The sequence below is a fragment of the Gadus chalcogrammus genome, chromosome 21 (assembly GCF_026213295.1).
Source record: "Gadus chalcogrammus isolate NIFS_2021 chromosome 21, NIFS_Gcha_1.0, whole genome shotgun sequence".
Taxonomy (NCBI): Eukaryota; Metazoa; Chordata; class Actinopteri; order Gadiformes; family Gadidae; genus Gadus; species Gadus chalcogrammus.
This window is the reverse complement of record NC_079432.1, coordinates 12,251,562-12,269,150: the sequence shown is the minus strand read 5'-3', so window position 1 is coordinate 12,269,150 and position 17,589 is coordinate 12,251,562. Positions and strand designations below refer to the sequence as shown.

Sequence of the window (17,589 nt, the reverse complement as noted above, 5' to 3'; positions counted from 1 at the left end):
GAATCGAATCTCATTTGGTGCTCAATTCACAAGTTCTGAAGAGCCCTCCTTCAGTAGAACCCATTCATCAACACCAGTAATTCACTTCAACAGCATCATCAAAGTGAAACTCTGGCGTAGCTGCTTTTTTAACGGCTTGACTTTAATTTGGCCGACAGAAATCTCTGGCAGTCTCCATCGTAATGGAGTGATGAGTGAGGAGTCATGCAGGATTTTCTGGCTTTCGGGGTGACACATAACCATAAACCTTTCAACGGCTACGCAAACAAACTTTACTACTCACTCAGGGCCAATACTAAACCCTAGTCCCCCCCCCCCCCAATCGTCCTCCTCTATGTGCCTTTTGTAATATAAATATCGGCTCCATTAATGAAAGGTCACTGCAAAAGTTGATCTGCTGAACTAAATATGCCCTGATGGCATAAACCAGGTGGGCATTATCATGGATAATGCTGAGGGGGAAATACCGCCCACGCACATGTTTGGGCGGTATTTCCCCCTCAGCATTATCCATGATAATGCTGAGGGGGAAATACCGCCCATGTTTGGGCTGCCTTTGGTACATGCAGGGTATCTTCAAGCGAGGTGTTGTGGTCCGAGTCCAGACCTCCACCAGGCTTCCTGATCTATGGTTCTCTTAACCAATGCTTTCTCCTGACCAATGGTTGACGCTCACCTGAAAAATAGATTATCTTGACCAATGGCTCACCTGATCAACGGGAAAATTAGAAACTGCTTTCTTAATTGCAGATGCATAACTGTTTAACTTCAAGCTCATGGAAATTTAGATTTTTTCGAATCTCATTCCAAGAAGGGGGCTATATCATATATATAGTGTTTTAGATGGGTGTTTTTTTTAAATGTTTTTCTTATAACCTTGTTATCAAACATTTAAGGCCAAGTGCCTGACCCATTGAATCATTTTAAAGCATCAGGTTAAACGAGCAGTAACCAAAGTAGTAACCTAAGAGAGTTAAGGGATGCTAAGGCAACACTACTGATGATGCTGAGTATTAGTAAGATTAACGAATAAACGGCTACTAATACGTGTGTGCGCCCGATATATATTATTATTATTATTTTTTTTAAAAAGCCACAAGAGGGCAGCAACATTCTGTTGTAAACACATTTAACCATGTGCAGCATTTAGCGAAGCTAAATCAAGTCAACAGAGGAATAAAATTGGCGCTCCAAATTTGAAACAAGCCTAGCGCAGGGAGTGCTTGCATCCACAGCTGACAAGCTGTAATAAATAATGTCATTCTGTGACGTTTCCCTTTGGTTGTAGCCATGGGAACGCATAATGAGTGATGTAAAAACTAAAAAAGAATCAATAAAATGCCCTTGCCCTCCCCTCTTCTTGTTTCAATGCATGTCAATTCGACATGATTTGTTGACTTGCTGAAACTTAACAACACCATTAAATGGCTTTTAGCTTGAACAAAAAAAAACGACACATCTTGGTTGTTGCATGGTCAGGGTTTTATCGTGTGTAAAAAGAGGGGGAAATGGACCAGGGGGATATAAAGAATCTTTCCTTTGGAGGGAACCTGAAAGGTTTTACATAAATCACCATACACCACATGAACAGACTGGATAGACATGCACATGCACACACACGCACCTACACAAAGAAGAATAAGCAACCACCAAAGTTAATGGAACTGACAGTCTGAATCAAGACACCAATATTGATCTAAAGCCTTAAACCGCGATCTACATTGCCTATAACGTGCCTATACAGTATGATCGTAAAGGTATGAAAACAAAAAATATAGAAGAATATAGAAGATATATGCTCATGTCTGCTTAATATTTTTAAACTCCATCCAATTAACCCCAATTTTATACGACAAATAAGGTGGTCTGCCTGAGAGGCTGACAGGTCCCTAAGTCGAAACCAAAATTTTTCTAATGTAAATATATATTATAGCAACATAATTCAATAATTTATGTAGAATATATGAATCAAAATTGAACCCTATCTCATAATAATTAAAGTGAACTCTCTACCTCATACTTTTTTTTTTTTTTTTTTTTTTCGTGCCGTACAGTGGCTGGTTCTGTGGGTTTTGAGTTTTTTAGGGTTATTTTTTCTGAGGATGCCGTTGTTTTTTAATTGCTTTTTGGGAAAAGCAGCATTACTCCCACGTCACACTGTGTACCAGGGGAGAATGTGAGGCACGGTACACTCAGTCATAAATAACTTCGGCCTTCACAGAAAGCAGCGGAAGCAACTCCCAGGGACACTCTCTCTCTCTCTCTCTCTCTCTCTCTCTCTCTCTCTCTCTCTCTCTCTCTCTCTCTCTCTCTCTCTCTCTCTCTCTCTCTCTCTCTCTCTCTCTCTCTCTCTCTCTCTCTCTCTCTCTCTCTCTCTCTCTCTCTCTCTCTCTCTCTCTCTCTCTCTGCCTAAACCTCTGAAGGAATTGAAGCTTGTCAGAGCAAACGTCTAACAGCCGGGTCTACAAATATCAAGCAAATACATAGATTCTTATGCATTTGCAGATACACTTAGATTCTAATCCCATCCAAATTGTGCGTTTGAATTGTAAATCCGGCTTCATAAACCTGGAGGATTTCCTTGTTTGGCCATTGCTCTTCCATTTCGTACGGAATTTCTTGGGTCTCTTTTCCCCCTGCCTTTTCCTTCTGTTTCTCGTTTGCCTACCCTTCCCGTCCTCTTCTCCCCCCCCCCACCTGCATCCGTCCCATCTTACTCTAAAATAAATGTAGCATCATCGACTCACGCTGCTCCGTTACAGGCTGTTCTTTCATCCTAGACACCAAACATCCCTTTACCAGAATTGCAGACCTGGAAGTAACCAACCGATACTGTCTAGCCGGAACCTGCTGTTTGTTCACAGTTGGATCACCATGGAGACGATTGTACTCGCGTTGCACCTTAACAAGGTGGAAGAGGCGTTTTGTCTTTGTTGCTGATATGCAGTGGAAACAGATGTTCCTTTCGACACTGTGTATCGTCTCCAATGATTGTTTTGTCCGGCAGAACGCCCACCCACCCGCTGACCCTCTGTCTTTCTCGGTCACTCACCTGCATGGAAGCATTGTTGGCCCTTACCTGAATTGCTACGAATCAGACACAAAAGATAAAAGAAAACCTTTTTCTTAGCACCCTAAACTAACCTTTAGGGGAATCGCGGCAATCCTGGTTCAGTTGAGCCGTTCAGGCGAATCATCTTTAAAGACACTTTTCCGTGACCTGAGGCTAAGGACATCAGCAGTTCATCCTGACATTCACCCCCTCGACAGAAACACAACAGGGCCTCGTAAATAAATCGCTGTAAAAAATGTTCTCCCACCCTGTGCCCAATCAGAACTTCGATGCCAGCCGTCAATATGCCATGCCCCCGCACGTTGACCAGGCCTGACCCCGCACCACCCTCAGCTTAACAACAACAAGTTCCCACTCTCACTTCTACAAAGCTGACAACATGTGATGCCAGCCCAGTCCCGTGCCCCACTGCGGTCAGCTCGAACCTGTGACCGCTCAGGGACCTTGCCACCCTAGGATGTCACTTAGTTTTGATTCCCATTTCTGCTCTTTCAAACTGTGCCCGTGCACAGCGTTCTTCACTGCGCCCTATATGAACTGCATAATAGGGGAACCTGAAGTTCAGAAACGGGTTGCTCTTCGTTTAGGAATGTCCTGACCCTCCTATGCTGTTCAATTATTTTCAGCATGGAGGGTGGTCCTCGGACGATAGACTGCCGACTAGATAAAGACCTCACAAAGCTTGTGAAAGAAGCCCTGGCAGGGTTCTAACATTAGGAATGGGTGCCCACTTGCCCCCTCTGCCTTATAGAGATGCAGATGTGAACTGTCAGCAGCAATGACCTCTTGACCCCTACGGTTTGGGCCATGATTTCTGAGATTATGGGGCATAACCCTGATATGTTCCTCTTATTGATGCACTTCTCCTTTTTCTGACAGTGTTGACCAGCTGTTTCCGCTCTGAGGGCACCACTTTTGCATTATTTTTATTATTAATATTTATTAAGCTACAGTATTTGAAAGGTCCTACCTTCTCAGACCTGTTGAAAACCTAACCCAGGCTGATCGATACATCATGAATTGATCTTCTCAATTTGTGATTAGAGGGATGTTCAATTGTGAATTATATAGTATCACAATGTTTTAGAAGTGTAGATGCATTGATTTTTAAAGTTAAATCGATAATAATATGAAACAAATCAGTTCTTGATAATACAGTTGCCATAAACCCATCTATACAATTTGGAGAATTTTTGTTTATATATCGTGGCCATTTTTACACAACATGAAAAAAAAGGAAGGTCAGCTTTTAATATGAGGGTAAGCTGGATCTCAAGGTCCTCACCAAACCAATTAGGGGAATACTATGGCGGCGCCTTAGTCACACAAGACAGTGTACACCTTGTCCCTGCTCTTCCCTGGTGCCGGCACACAGGTTTTGCCACAGCACAAAGATTATCTTGTTATGTGATGCCAAAGAGGTTTTTCAAAAGTCACATAAAACGGTTCAAAGCAGAAAATAGTAATTACCAAAATAGGATTTCAAGAGGGTTTGACACGAGCGCATTCCTAATTCTGCATGATTATATCTGCGGGTGTAAGGACGGTATTTCCAGAAGATCTGGTATTTTATTTTGCAAAACAAAGGGAGGAAAGAGGTGTGCTTGAAAGTGCATATGCATGGACTCTCTCAGGCTCACACCGGCAAATGCAATCAAAAGTTGACTCCTCCCAAGGGATTAGATGCAGAAATTGGGAATTCAGTTGGCAGTAAATAGTTACCTCCCTGTTTGACTATCTACAACCAATGTAACGTGATGAAAATGTAACAATCAAATAATTCAGTGTAAAACTGAGCCAGTGATAACAGTTATAACGTTTCTAATACATTTTCTAAAAGCATACAATCAACAACCATTTAGGCAGCTACAATTAGAAGTGCTCCACAACCCATGTTTCCAAAATAAATTGGATGTGAATGCAGCATTGCTAGCCTAAAAAGCAATGCCTAGTTCGTATTGCTGAGTTGGTGCATGGAAAATACAGCAATGAACGTACTTTCTGTCTTTTGATCCACACAATGAAAGAATACAAGGAAAGTTCATGTTCAAAGAAGAAAAAGCAAGTGCAGGGATGGTGTGGATACCCCGGAACGATTATAAGACTCCCTCCCATCTAGAGAAACAACAAGACAAAGATAAACTTAATAAATGTTAGTAATACATTAAGGAATACATTAAAACACTCTGGTGTGTGGTGTGTGTGTGTGTGTGTGTGTGTGTGTGTGTGTGTGTGTGTGTGTGTGTGTGTGTGTGTGTGTGTGTGTGTGTGTGTGTGTGTGTGTGTGTGTGTGTGTGTGTGTGTGTGTGTGTGTGTGTGTGTTTATTTTATGGAAAACAATGTGCCTATGATGCAGCATATGGCAATACGTTAATAGTCCAATCAGTACAGAGATAAAAAGAAGGGTCTGCGTGGGAGTTATCACACTTAGTTTGTGCCAGATCACTCATCACTCACTTGCTATCACAGTGGAGAGGTGAGCAAATTACCCTATCCAATTAGACAGCAGGGAATGATGAGGTGGCCGTGTTGGTACAATGGTCCGGTATAAGGGCTAAGAATCCAGCCCTGAGACGAATGTACTGAGCTCGTGGCTCACTCCACCATCAAGATATAAGGAGTCTGGATTACAAAGGGAATGGCGGTCGACATTTATAAATGGGCTAATGACATGGGCGGGGGCAGCTTGGGCACCGGGCTTGATAATGGGTGCAAGTTTGAGGAAGCGGGGGCCAAGTTTATAACTTGAGCCCGCGACAGGGTGCCAGCTATTGAAAAGCGTAAAATCGGTGTGCCGCTTTGGAAGGAATAAACGATCACGCCGTGTCCCGTGTGATGCGGCCAGGGCGAAGCCAAGGTTGCTTAGCAATGCAGAAGAACCCTGGAGTGGTTTCTCCATTACTATAATCTATAATAAGCTTTTCATTGACTTAAGTCCACTGCAATTCAAATATGTTCTTATTCGGCGCTTTGAGCAGATTGCTTGTTGCATTGTCAAGGAAACATCTGGACGATAGTTCTAGTTGACCGTTGTTTTTAATGCAGGATTTGTAGGGCATTGAGTCGGAACCATCAAAAGGCGTCCCGTTGTTGAAAAAGATTGCATTTCGTGGAACATTATTGATCAGGCGTTGTATGGGGTTAAATAAGATTCTTGCTACATTTGGAACCATCTGTAGAAGTGAACCGTGGTTGGCTGGTAGCACAGCCAGAACATTTTTTCCCGAAAAAAAGGATTGCACATTGAAGCATGAACAACCACCATCACTAAGACTGTAACGTAGGAGAAGGATAGTGTAGTCACTCCTGGGATTGATCCCTGATGACAACAATCTGCCTGTAGGCATCTGTGAGAAAAATGTTCAGCTAAATAACTAAATTTGAATAGCTAAAGAAATGTCAGGCAATGCAAATGCACTCAGAAAATAAAGTTTTGAGCCCGAGAAAGCAATTTGTATCTGATTTCTCTTCCAGCAGCTCCCCCAGCCCTCCTGTGTAGTGTTCCTTTTCCACTGGCTTCAAATGGTTGACTGCATCCATGTTAAGATACTTACAAGGTTAACCAGCTCACTTCTCCCTCCAAGCATTATTGTAAATGTTATCAACATGACCATTCTGACCATTCCTGACCTTCTAGTTCTGTCACTCATAGGAAGATAACATGGACATCGTGAAATGTCCATGTCCAATACTCCCTACACACTCACGGAAACACACGCACAGACCAATGTACACACACATACACGCACACACACACACACACAAACACACACATTAGCAATGGGAAAATCTTCCCTGGATAGCTCTGCTATTGTTGAGAAACTTTGCAGTGGTGTGATTGGGCTGCAGTTTCAGCATGATTATCAACTAAGTATTAATAATAATGGTATCCGGTAAGATCATGATTTTGGTTTGCCTCTATTAAGATATTTCTACTATTACTTTGCATTATTTGCATGCATTTACAGAGGAATAGTGGCCATCTTTTATCTTGGGTTCAATGTTGTTTAGAACTGTAAGAGTCTGACCATAAATCAAGGTTAAATCAATATTTTATATTGGGGTTATAAGATAAGGTTCAGGGTTGCATGGCCCTGCAAATAAAAGAGAAATCATATGAAATAGTATCTAGCAAGCGTATGTTGTCTTCGGTGTGGACGGTGGCCGGCCTTGTGGCTGACACTTTCTGTTCCAGGCACCCTTCACACTGAGTTCTTATAGGCTACTCATATTCCTCTACGTTGGTTCAAAGAAGTACGCATTTATCATACTACCGAGCTGTCATCTGCACCGTATGGTTTTGATCGATTATCCATTTCATTATCTGTAGGCCTGGTCAATAATTGAATGCTATTGTTATTTTAGTTTACAAAAAAGCAATAGCAATCTGTATGCTTGCCTTATCCCAGAGTGGTATTGTAAGGCCATTAAAATCCATATTAATTATTAGCCTTTTCGAAAACATTGCCATCAATTTATCAAAGTAATGGGTTATTAAACTGAACTCTACTTTGAATTCATTAGCATAACATTATATAATATAAATATATCACTCAAAGGCATGACTTCTGCCGCTAGAGGTCTCTCAATCTAAACATAACAGAAGGTGTAGTTTGATGATGTCATGAAGAAGCGTGGGAAATTGGGAGTTGTTTTCTTACCCAACATGCTGGAGAAAATCTGTCTTGAGTGAAATCCTTTGCTTTTCACAAACGATTGAATGTATTCAAGTTTTTTCCCCACACGTTTTATTTCGTAATTTGATTCAAATTTAATTGCCGGAAGAAACATAATATTTTTTTATTTCTAACCTAGAAATAGATGAGTAGACTACCCAAAAAACAGCTATAGCTAATGTGTGGGGAATTAAATTATGGGTTAGCCCATCGCTGTTATCTGTGGTAAAAACAATAATACAAAAAAATACTTGAGCATGTTGAACGTTGTTGTAACTTTCTAACGCTACCATTTACATAACAGTGTTTCCCACAGAATACTTACTTATAAGTATTTTTGGGCGGATTTTGTAACATTAAATAAATTAAAACAAAGTTTGAAAGATGTTGGCTTTTCAACAGACAGTTGACTTTTTTGGAAACACAGCGATGTGACGTGGGGAACTTCACATTGATCACCGGTACGACTCCCTTGTTTAGCGGTTTATACCTGCCAAGGGATTGATGGGCAGCAGCATCCTTTATGGAGCCATTTTTTTGTCAATATTTATACATAGTAGGCGAATTTCAAATTACCCTTCCCTTAACAATAGCCTCACTAAAATGCAATTCAACCGGAGACGTCTCACGTTTCCAAATATTTCGAATGGATTACAATTCCTGCTCAGACGTGATTAGACTATCCAATTGTAAATGCTACATTACTTCAAACGATCACATTTTTTTAACACACAAAAAAACCACATACAAAACGATTACACAAGCATTTGTTGAGATTTAGAGGGTATTTCTGGCACATCATTACTGATTTGTGAACTCAGTCTTTTCCGTGTGGAAAAGCCATCAACAATCCTTCCTCCAGCACCTGATCATGTTTGATTCAGAGAGGAAGGGTTATTCACAGATGGCTTGTTGTCAATCAGAACGTTTACATGCACAGCTTAATCCGATTAGAGCCATAGTTCGACTATGCTCCTCAATTGGACAACTGCAATTGTCCGAGTATAAATGACGGTGAGAAAAGGTGACGCTGTACCCATTTCAACTTGTGGTAGTAGAGCCACGGGCTGACCTTTTTACGTCACCAGCAACAACAAACTCTGAGTTCGATATAGATGTTTTCAGTAGACAGCTGTCAGTTAGGCTCCATGTCGTTTCTCTGACGCTCCATTATTCCGACCTTTTAGATCCTTTATGACAACATAAGGGACCACATTCCAAATCAGCGTGCTTGAACCTCATTTTTTCAAAGGCGAGCAGAACACCTAGTATAGTGCTCGTTTTACACCGAACGCAAGTTTTAGACACTGAGGGACCATAGGCAGGCTAGTATGGAAGCATACATGTAGCAAAATTCAATTGGCAATGCAATTTGCAATTCAAAGTCATTACATTATGCAATCGACAATTCATTATGCAATTTAATAATGTAATTTGTAAAAACGTTATTCAAAGTGTATTTTAATATGCAAAGTGACAATGAAATCCTCAATAGAATTTGCAAAAGTTATAACAATAAAAATAGATTAACATTTAGACAAATTTTTGGATTTCCTTTATTCAAATTGAAAAGCTATAGCGTCCCCGTGATTGCAATGCACTTCGCCACGCTCCATGTGTTGCGAAATTCAAATTACCTTTCAATCCGCAAAACACGTTTTGAAAAAGATTATGCAAAACGCTTTGCAAAAGATTTTGAAAAACTTTTGTAAAACGATTTGCAAAAGATTATGCAAAACGCTTTGCAAAAAAATCAGCCAATCGCGTCTGGGCGGGAACTAGGTGACTTCCTCGTCAGATCAGCTGATCATCCACGCGTGGAGCTCTAGGGGAGCAGCGGGATGCAGGGTACGAAAGAGCGACCAACGGGATGCAGGGTACGAAAGAGTGACCAACGGGATGCAGGGTACGAAAGAGCGACCAACGGGATGCAGGGTACGAAAGAGCGACCAACGGGATGCAGGGTACGAAAGAGCGACCAACGGGATGCAGGGTACGAAAGAGCGACCAACGGGATGCAGGGTACGAAAGAGCGACCAACGGGATGCAGGGTACGAAAGAGCGACCAACATGCCTGCACCGGAGAAGGGCGTGCAAAGCGTTTTACATTATCTTTTGCAAAACTTTTTGCAAAGTCTTTTACAAAATGTTATTCTATTTTTGTTATAATTTTATTGAGGATTTCATTGTCACTTTGAGATACACTTTGAATAACGTTTTTACAAATTACATTATCAAATTGCATAATGAATTGTCAATTGCATAATGTAATGACTTACTGAATTGCAAATTGCATTTCCATTACAATTTTGCTACATATATGCTTGCATAGGCCAGGGGAACTCCTATTTATGTAAGAAACCTCAAAGTGAGATTTTCATGCCCTGGGACCTTTAGGCACAACAAACGATTAAACAACAATGTATTGCATTACACCCCGTTCCCCCTTTTTTCTTCCATAAATAAAGCAAAATGGATACACCCGAACTGCTTTATTTATGGATAGTCAAAAGATTAGATAAGTCGCACTCGCAACCCACGGATGCATTGCTTCAAACGGGACGTGGGACTGTGAGGCAAAACAAAACCCAGACGAGATAGCAGCCAGTTGAAGGCGGGCACGAGGCGGGTTTGGTTTGTTGTGACGTAGCCCTCTGCGAGCAGAATGTCCCCGCACGTCTCGCGCCTTAAGTTAAGCAGACAGACATGGAGAGCTAAAACAACGGCCTGGTAGTGCGGTCCCAGCATCACAAAACTCACCCACTGCTCCGGATATCTGCACTTTGAGACAGTAAGCTTTTATCGAATAGACTCGACTGATACAGATTGAAACGGACGACACTTGAGAGAGGCTTTTTCGGTTGTTTTAGCCTACCCTTAAGCAGCCAAACATGACAAGCAAGTTACTTGGCAACAGGTGCTCCCGGACCGGTGACTGAAGGTAGGACTCCATTTAAGCGTCTGTTGACAACACGCAGCATTCATATCAGGCTGTACGGGGTCAGAGTGTGAGCTGTTCGCACCTTTGCTTCGAGTATTCACTTGTGAGTCAGGAACAAGCGAAACCAAACAGACACATTTAATGGCAATCGGTTTGGCGTTGATGGGACCTTCCACCTGCTCGTACTATGAACCAGGGCACTTGACAGCTGAACAATACGTCGGAAACACTGACTCGCTGCAGTTGGGCCTGCTATCACATTATTCTGACAGTATATATATGGTCGTATCGCTGGTGTGCGAAAACATCTGGATTTCACTTTGCATTAACGTGATACCCCTTGTATATTACATATCACGTTAACAAAAATAGTTATAATTTTGAGTTCTTGGTTCTTTCATGTGTTCGTGTTCACGTTATTGCAGTAGCTGGCTGTGTTTACAGAGGATGATACTGCCGGTTTCAATCTGAACAAGCCGTATGAGACCAAGAGTACTTCAGAAAGAACTTACCATTGTGTAAACAAGCTCGTCTGATCTGCCAGCTGGCAGATTGTATTCCAAGCAAGACCTCAGTTGCTCCCAACAAACCCTATTCACCCCCAAGTTTACATTATTTGATTTCCTTAAACTAACCATTTAATTAGAAAATGGTGTTGTAAACCTCCCATGTTGCTTGTTAATATCATGGCGTTAACGGATTACACAAGCCACAGGTTTTGCTTCTGCGGTAAACAAAAGTTTTTAATGAAAAATGAAATGTGACAGTGACAATGACTACTTATGTGTATTTGTTTTTTTGTGAAATGATAGATCGTTGATATCACTGGAAAGGGTGAGATATTGGATTTTCTTAGTGAAATAAACAATGAACGTTCTGGTTTGAACAAGCTACTTTCTGTTCTCAAATATTTATGGCTATTTAACGTGCAGCCTCAGCTCTGATGTGCAGGGCATGTGTACACGGAATGACATCTTGAGAGATCTCTGCTCTCCGGAAGGTTCGAAAACTGGAACCACAAAGAAAAAAAGCTTTGCTCTGCTGAGGACATGGGTGCCATAGAAATTCCATCTCCCTACCATTAAAACCAAATTTCTGTGCAAAATCACAAGGCAAGGCAAATTCGAAGAACACTTTCATGGCTGAGCAGCCTGGCTTTAATCGTTGTAGCAACTTTTATAAAGCCATTTATTCATAAATCACTAATCTCTTAGACATGCAAATGACTGAATTACTGAAATGGGAAAGGGAAGTTAATGGTAGAGTTAATAGAATTAAGGGATATGGTTATCAAATAACTATCAAGATATGATAAGGCAACCCTCTTCCCTATTGGCAACCCACCCAAAATTGTATTGTGTGGTAGAACCTTGAACAACTGTTGCAACAATAGAGCACTTGAAATAAATCAATGTTTAGCTATATATTCAAACATTTTCCTATTCAAGTACTATTCCTGACTGGTCAATTTGAATGTAAGTGTGAATCCATTGATAGGCAGTATATGGCAGTGCTTGTTTAGCAAAACTTAAAGGGATACACCACGATATCTGTAAATCTGTGTGTGCCTGTCTTACTAAGATTCAGACGTATTGTTAACTTCCAAACTCATCTTTGCTGATCCATAAGTGCCGTCTCTGGGTTAGCATTGGCTTTTGGTTGATCCATTAGCATAGTACAGTAGCCTAGCTTCTGTTCATGTGAGTGGAATACACTTTTAAGTCATTTCCAAAGCGATCAATGTGAAACAGCTGTATGCATGATACAACTGACTCTTCAACCCCATACCATATTTATGCTCACACTGTTTTTTTCTTGCTGTCCTCAAAAGTCTCCATACCATATTCAACCACCTTCATCTAAAATATAATTTTACAAATATATTCTCTGGCTCATGCGTTCCCTCAAAGAGGGAGTTCAGGGCAGCATATTTGTTTTGCTCCCTATACGAAATATGCAGCAAAAAATGCTATGCAAAAATAGATTTGTATACTCATTCCTGCATCCGTCTCACACATGTTTTTCAACTTGCATCCGTAGCGACAGCCTCCCCCTTCACCCCTCAATATATAAGCACTTCCTTTTGCAAAGCCTCTTGAAAGAGACATTTTACCTTCTCCCCTTCCGCCCGGCGTTAGGGAGTCAACGAGCATGGAGGATGGGAACATTGCAGTGGCCTTGGGCTTTTGTTTAAAATGGACAAACCTTTGGCTTGTGGCCGGGATCCCTCTCTTCGCTCCACATTTCGGCTTATTTTGGCTGCATTCTACGTCTGTGGTTTTCCGGGAAAGTGTTTCGCCACATGTGTGTGTTTGTGTAGGTGTGCCACCTATACATCTGTTTACATGTATAACGTGAATATTTAATTTTTTTGTATTTTGAGTGATTCATCATCAGAGATTCTTCAGACAGAATAACAGTAAACTGCTGAATATGATACAAACATGTCTCATACTAATAATAAGCATTTTACATTGTATGTATTTTTCTGTCTCATTATCGCAATCTTTTTAGCTCAGGTTTAGGTTGGAGTACTCCTATTTTAGGGGAGGGTTGACGAGTCAGGAGGTAGATCTCAAGTCAAGGTCAAAGCATCAAAAGATCCTCCCCCCCTCCCCCCCTCCCCCTAAAACACACACACACACACACACACACACACACACACACACACACACACACACACACACACACACACACACACACACACACACACACACAGTTTGTGAGACATCTAACGACAACTGTTTATGGGCATCTAAACCCTGCTAAATGGTGGTTTAAGACATAAAAAAGCATAATTGTCTTAATTTACCGGAAAACCTCCTGGAAGCTTAAAGTGAGATGTTTTTCTTTTTAATATAAATAATGGACTACTGTCAAGTAGTCAAAGCAAGGATCTCTCCCAATTATTTTACCAAAAAATTTGGGCAGGTTTTTGGAGGAAATGATGCAGAAGGAAAACTAGAGTGAGGTTAATTCTGGTGGGACTGTGAATTGTACATGGTCCCTGACAAATAAACAATAAACTAAACTAAACTATACCTACAATTGACAAGTCAGTTTACTCACCTGTGGATGTACGCTTTGGTGCCGTGCTTCCTGTCCCCACAATGGATGATATGGGCCACATGTACATTTGTTGTTGTTTTTTAATGTATCTCAATGAGCTAGGAACATTTTTGGTTGAGAACAATTGCTCATGTTATATATAAAGATTTATATGAAATATAACAATTTATAAATGAACCATCTATGCATTTATGGTGGTGCAGTTAGTGGCTACTTTCCATCCCCCAGCATGGGTGGTCCAACCAGAGGGTCTGGTAGACATACTGCAGCAGACCCGCTCCTCAACCCACCTGTTTGTAGTGGTGTACTGGGAGTTTTTTCACAATAGATGTCGCCAAACACAATGAAATTGAGATCTTTGAGATTGCCACTTTAAGGGCTTTGGCCGGTTTGCTAATACCCCGGGTTCATCAGTGATGGTGTTTATGTCGAGATGTAAACCGTACTTGATTTGTGTTCCACTCATCCACTCTCGCGATGTAGACGCCTTCCGAAACACGGTCGGTGAGCCATTGAAAAAAATATATCCATACAAATTACAAATGTACACAGGGATTATCGATAGGTTCAAGTGGATTGGCAATATATTCACACAGATAAAAAAATGCACACAAATTTCCAATGAGGGCACAGATTTTAGTTAGTCTGTTCACACAAATAATATTGAGACAAATCAAATAAATATCAAACCTATATTTACTTATGTTAATGGCTTGGCCCTTCACATGGCAGATTCCTGAGTAACTCTGTTGAACAGAGGAGAGAAATCATGAGTGGATTGATGTTTGTTACCTGGCTACCCCAGATTTGCAAGCAATAACTATTGTAACTAGCTGGCAGGAATACTTTTTATTGATGTTGTTGGTCTAATAAAACTAAATAGTATCAGTGCTTCCTTATTATTCAGTTCTTTGAACTTTGTAAAATCATTTTTTGCAGACGCAAAGTAATAGTCGACAAAAGAGAAGACAATGAACAAAAATGGACTTTTGCTATCCCCTAGACTAGGACAACAATGGCCAGACAGTGACCGACAGCTGTTCCAGAGATGATTAACTAACCGTTGAAGTTGCTGCACCATCAATTATTATGTAAATGTGTCGTAAGAAATGCATGTCCTCAGGTCACTCCATACCTCCTCACTCCCTTTCCCTCTCTTTTATCTCTTAACTGTGTGTGTGTGTGTGTGTGTGTGTGTGTGTGTGTGTGTGTGTGTGTGTGTGTGTGTGTGTGTGTGTGTGTGTGTGTGTGTGTGTGTGTGTGTGTGTGTGTGTGTGTGTGTGTGTGTGTGTGTTTACCATTCTCCATATTTGTTCTAGCGGCTACTTGGTACATTTGTCCACACTCAGTGTGGACAAAGAAACATTTTCAGATATTTTCAATTTTCACAGAGACGCACCATAGTAATGAATCAATATTGATACTGTGAAGGAATGTTTCATTTTGTAACCAACTTTCCAACTCCCTGTGTCTATTCTAGGACCTCTGGAGTGTTCCTGTGATCTGCGACTTCAGAGCACCTTCCCATCATGTCTGAGGGCTCTGTGTTGAGCGCTTCATGTTGAGAGAACCACTCCCTCATCGATGCTAGCCGGACATCTAATGTTGACAGTCGAACATCTCTCACCTTTAGCTCACAGCAAAGACCTGAAGGTACCCTTCAGCAGGTGGACATAAGGATTAGACCGATGACCCATGTACCATGACATCTTTGATTTGTAAATCATGTGTAACAACGCAACCCCATTTTACTAATGCTGCCTTAGTCTAGTATTTCCGATCATGATATAGTTTCATTGAATTTCTTTTACTCTACACATTTCTTTGGGGTTGGTATGGCAACCTCCTCCCCAAAGCGGGAGCAACCAGTTCTCCAGCTGCAAGAAGTGCACTCCAGCAAGATGAGCTCAGCCCACATCCTCACCCCCGTCCTCAGATCCCCCCCCTCCCCCAGCCTGGCCCTGGACTCCAGCCACCCCATATGCATCCCGTCCCCTTACACCGACCTGGGCCATGACTTTGGCGCCGTGCCCTTCTACGGCCCCACCATCTTCAGCTACGCCGGCCCCGGCTTACCGGATCGCTCGCCCGTTCGGCAGTCTCTCAGCCCCTCCTTCTTCTGGCCGGGCCACGCCCACATGGGACCGGCCATCCCCCTTCACCGCGCCCTGTCCTGCCAACGCGCTCAGCCCCTCCACGGTTCGTGGGCGGAGCTGTCCCCACAGGAAAGCGTTCTCGCAGACAGCAGGTGAGAGCGGTGGCTCAGTGTGTCCTTGTGTGTACTATGCTCTACGTGGGGCTATGATGGGGCTGTTATGTGTCTGAAAGAAGCTGGGACTGGCAAGAGAAGAGGTTGTTTAACATAATGTTCTATTACCGTTGATTACATTAAATACACAAAACAAGCCCCCAACTCAATTCGGTACCCTGAGCTATATCGATAAATATTAAAAAGCATAATTTGTAAATTCCTCTGCTGCCCACTGAAGTCGATAACACTGCCCAGCGAACTGATAACCAAATCATAGCCCGACAACGACAGTTGAAAAATGTGTTTGTATATATAATCACACTTTTGAAATACTAATGACAATTTCTGCGAAGGGTCTCCCCATCGTTCATCAAATAAAAGGCAAACAAGAACTCAGAGTGAGGATTGGCTTAGCCAACTGGACTGAAGTGTTTATTTTGTCCACTGCCTTGGCTGGGAGAATTGCACTTCCATTGACTCAGCTGAGTGGAAGGGGCTTGCTAAAACGATGGAGATCCATTCAATGGTCTCCAAAGGGTCACGGTGGTGTGGTGGCAGATGCCCTGTCTAGGGTTTAGCGTCTGGATTAGTGAAGATAAATTGTTTGTTAAGATGTTTAAAAAAAAAAAAAAAAGAAATGTTATGTACATTTGTGTATATTTGTATTTTTGTAAATATTCAGCTTGATTTTACAAACTTAACCCCCAATTTATTTTCTTAAGGGTGGGGGTGTTACGTTCCTATACGGACAAATGTGAGATTTTGCGCAGCTGCGCTGTTCTGCATTCCTTTCCTCCTATAGGCTGGTTGTTCCCGCCGCGGCCTGACGTCGCCTAAAAGACCGCCCAGCCCAGACTGCAAGGGGGGGGAATTCGTTCCTGGTCCCGCACGCTTACTGTTTTTCTCCGTCGCGATACAAGGAAGTCACCGATCGTTCATGTGTGAACTAGTTTCTCTTGTGTTAATAATTTGCGGTCCAGTGCCGTCCTTTTCCCATGTGGGAACATTATTGCTTTTTACTTCACTTTATACGTTGTTGGTTGGAGATGGTTGTTTTCACGTTTTAGGTTAGGTTGGAGCAGAGTAGATATAGTCCCCATCCTGAAATCACTGCACTGGCTCCCTGTCTCACTCAGAATTGAGTACAAGGTCTCCCTCCTCACCCACCAGTGCCTTCACGGACTTGCCCCCCTCTACCTTCAGGAACTCCTCACCCCCCCGACAAACTCACGTACACTCCGTTCAGGATCCACTCACACCCTCCAAACCCGACATACGAAGCTGTGCACCATGGGTGATCGGGCCTTTTCTGCTGCTGCCCCTAGACCCTGACCACCTGAGGGCTCCACAGACTACAGCTCTTTTTAAACGGAACCTCAAAACCCATCTCTTTAAAAGAGCATTTAGCTAAACTTTCTTTGAGGTTCCCCCTTTTTAATATTTTTTTTGGTATTTTTTTCTCTGAAGCACTTTGAGATTCTTGAATATAAAGTGCATTATAAATAAAATTTATTATTATTATTATTATTATAGGTCCCGACTAATTCACATTCCCTTTTACTTTCTGAGTAGGACAAGT

The 17,589-nt window shown here is 41.9% G+C and overlaps 1 protein-coding gene across 2 annotated transcripts in view; it reads left to right on the top strand.

Moving 5' to 3' along the window:
* esr2a (estrogen receptor 2a) overlaps positions 1 to 17,589 on the top strand; it is a 34,898-nt gene that overhangs the window by 1,853 nt on the left and 15,456 nt on the right. The window contains exons 1-3 of one of the 2 annotated variants that reach the window (XM_056580883.1): positions 10,394 to 10,690; positions 15,240 to 15,412; positions 15,616 to 16,007. In XM_056580883.1, coding sequence (XP_056436858.1) covers positions 15,344 to 15,412; positions 15,616 to 16,007 — 461 coding nt within the window. In that variant the 5' untranslated portion in view covers positions 10,394 to 10,690; positions 15,240 to 15,343. Of the gene's footprint in view, positions 1 to 10,393; positions 10,691 to 15,239; positions 15,413 to 15,615; positions 16,008 to 17,589 lie in introns of those variants that run through there. The other variant, XM_056580884.1, reaches the window with a different exon arrangement.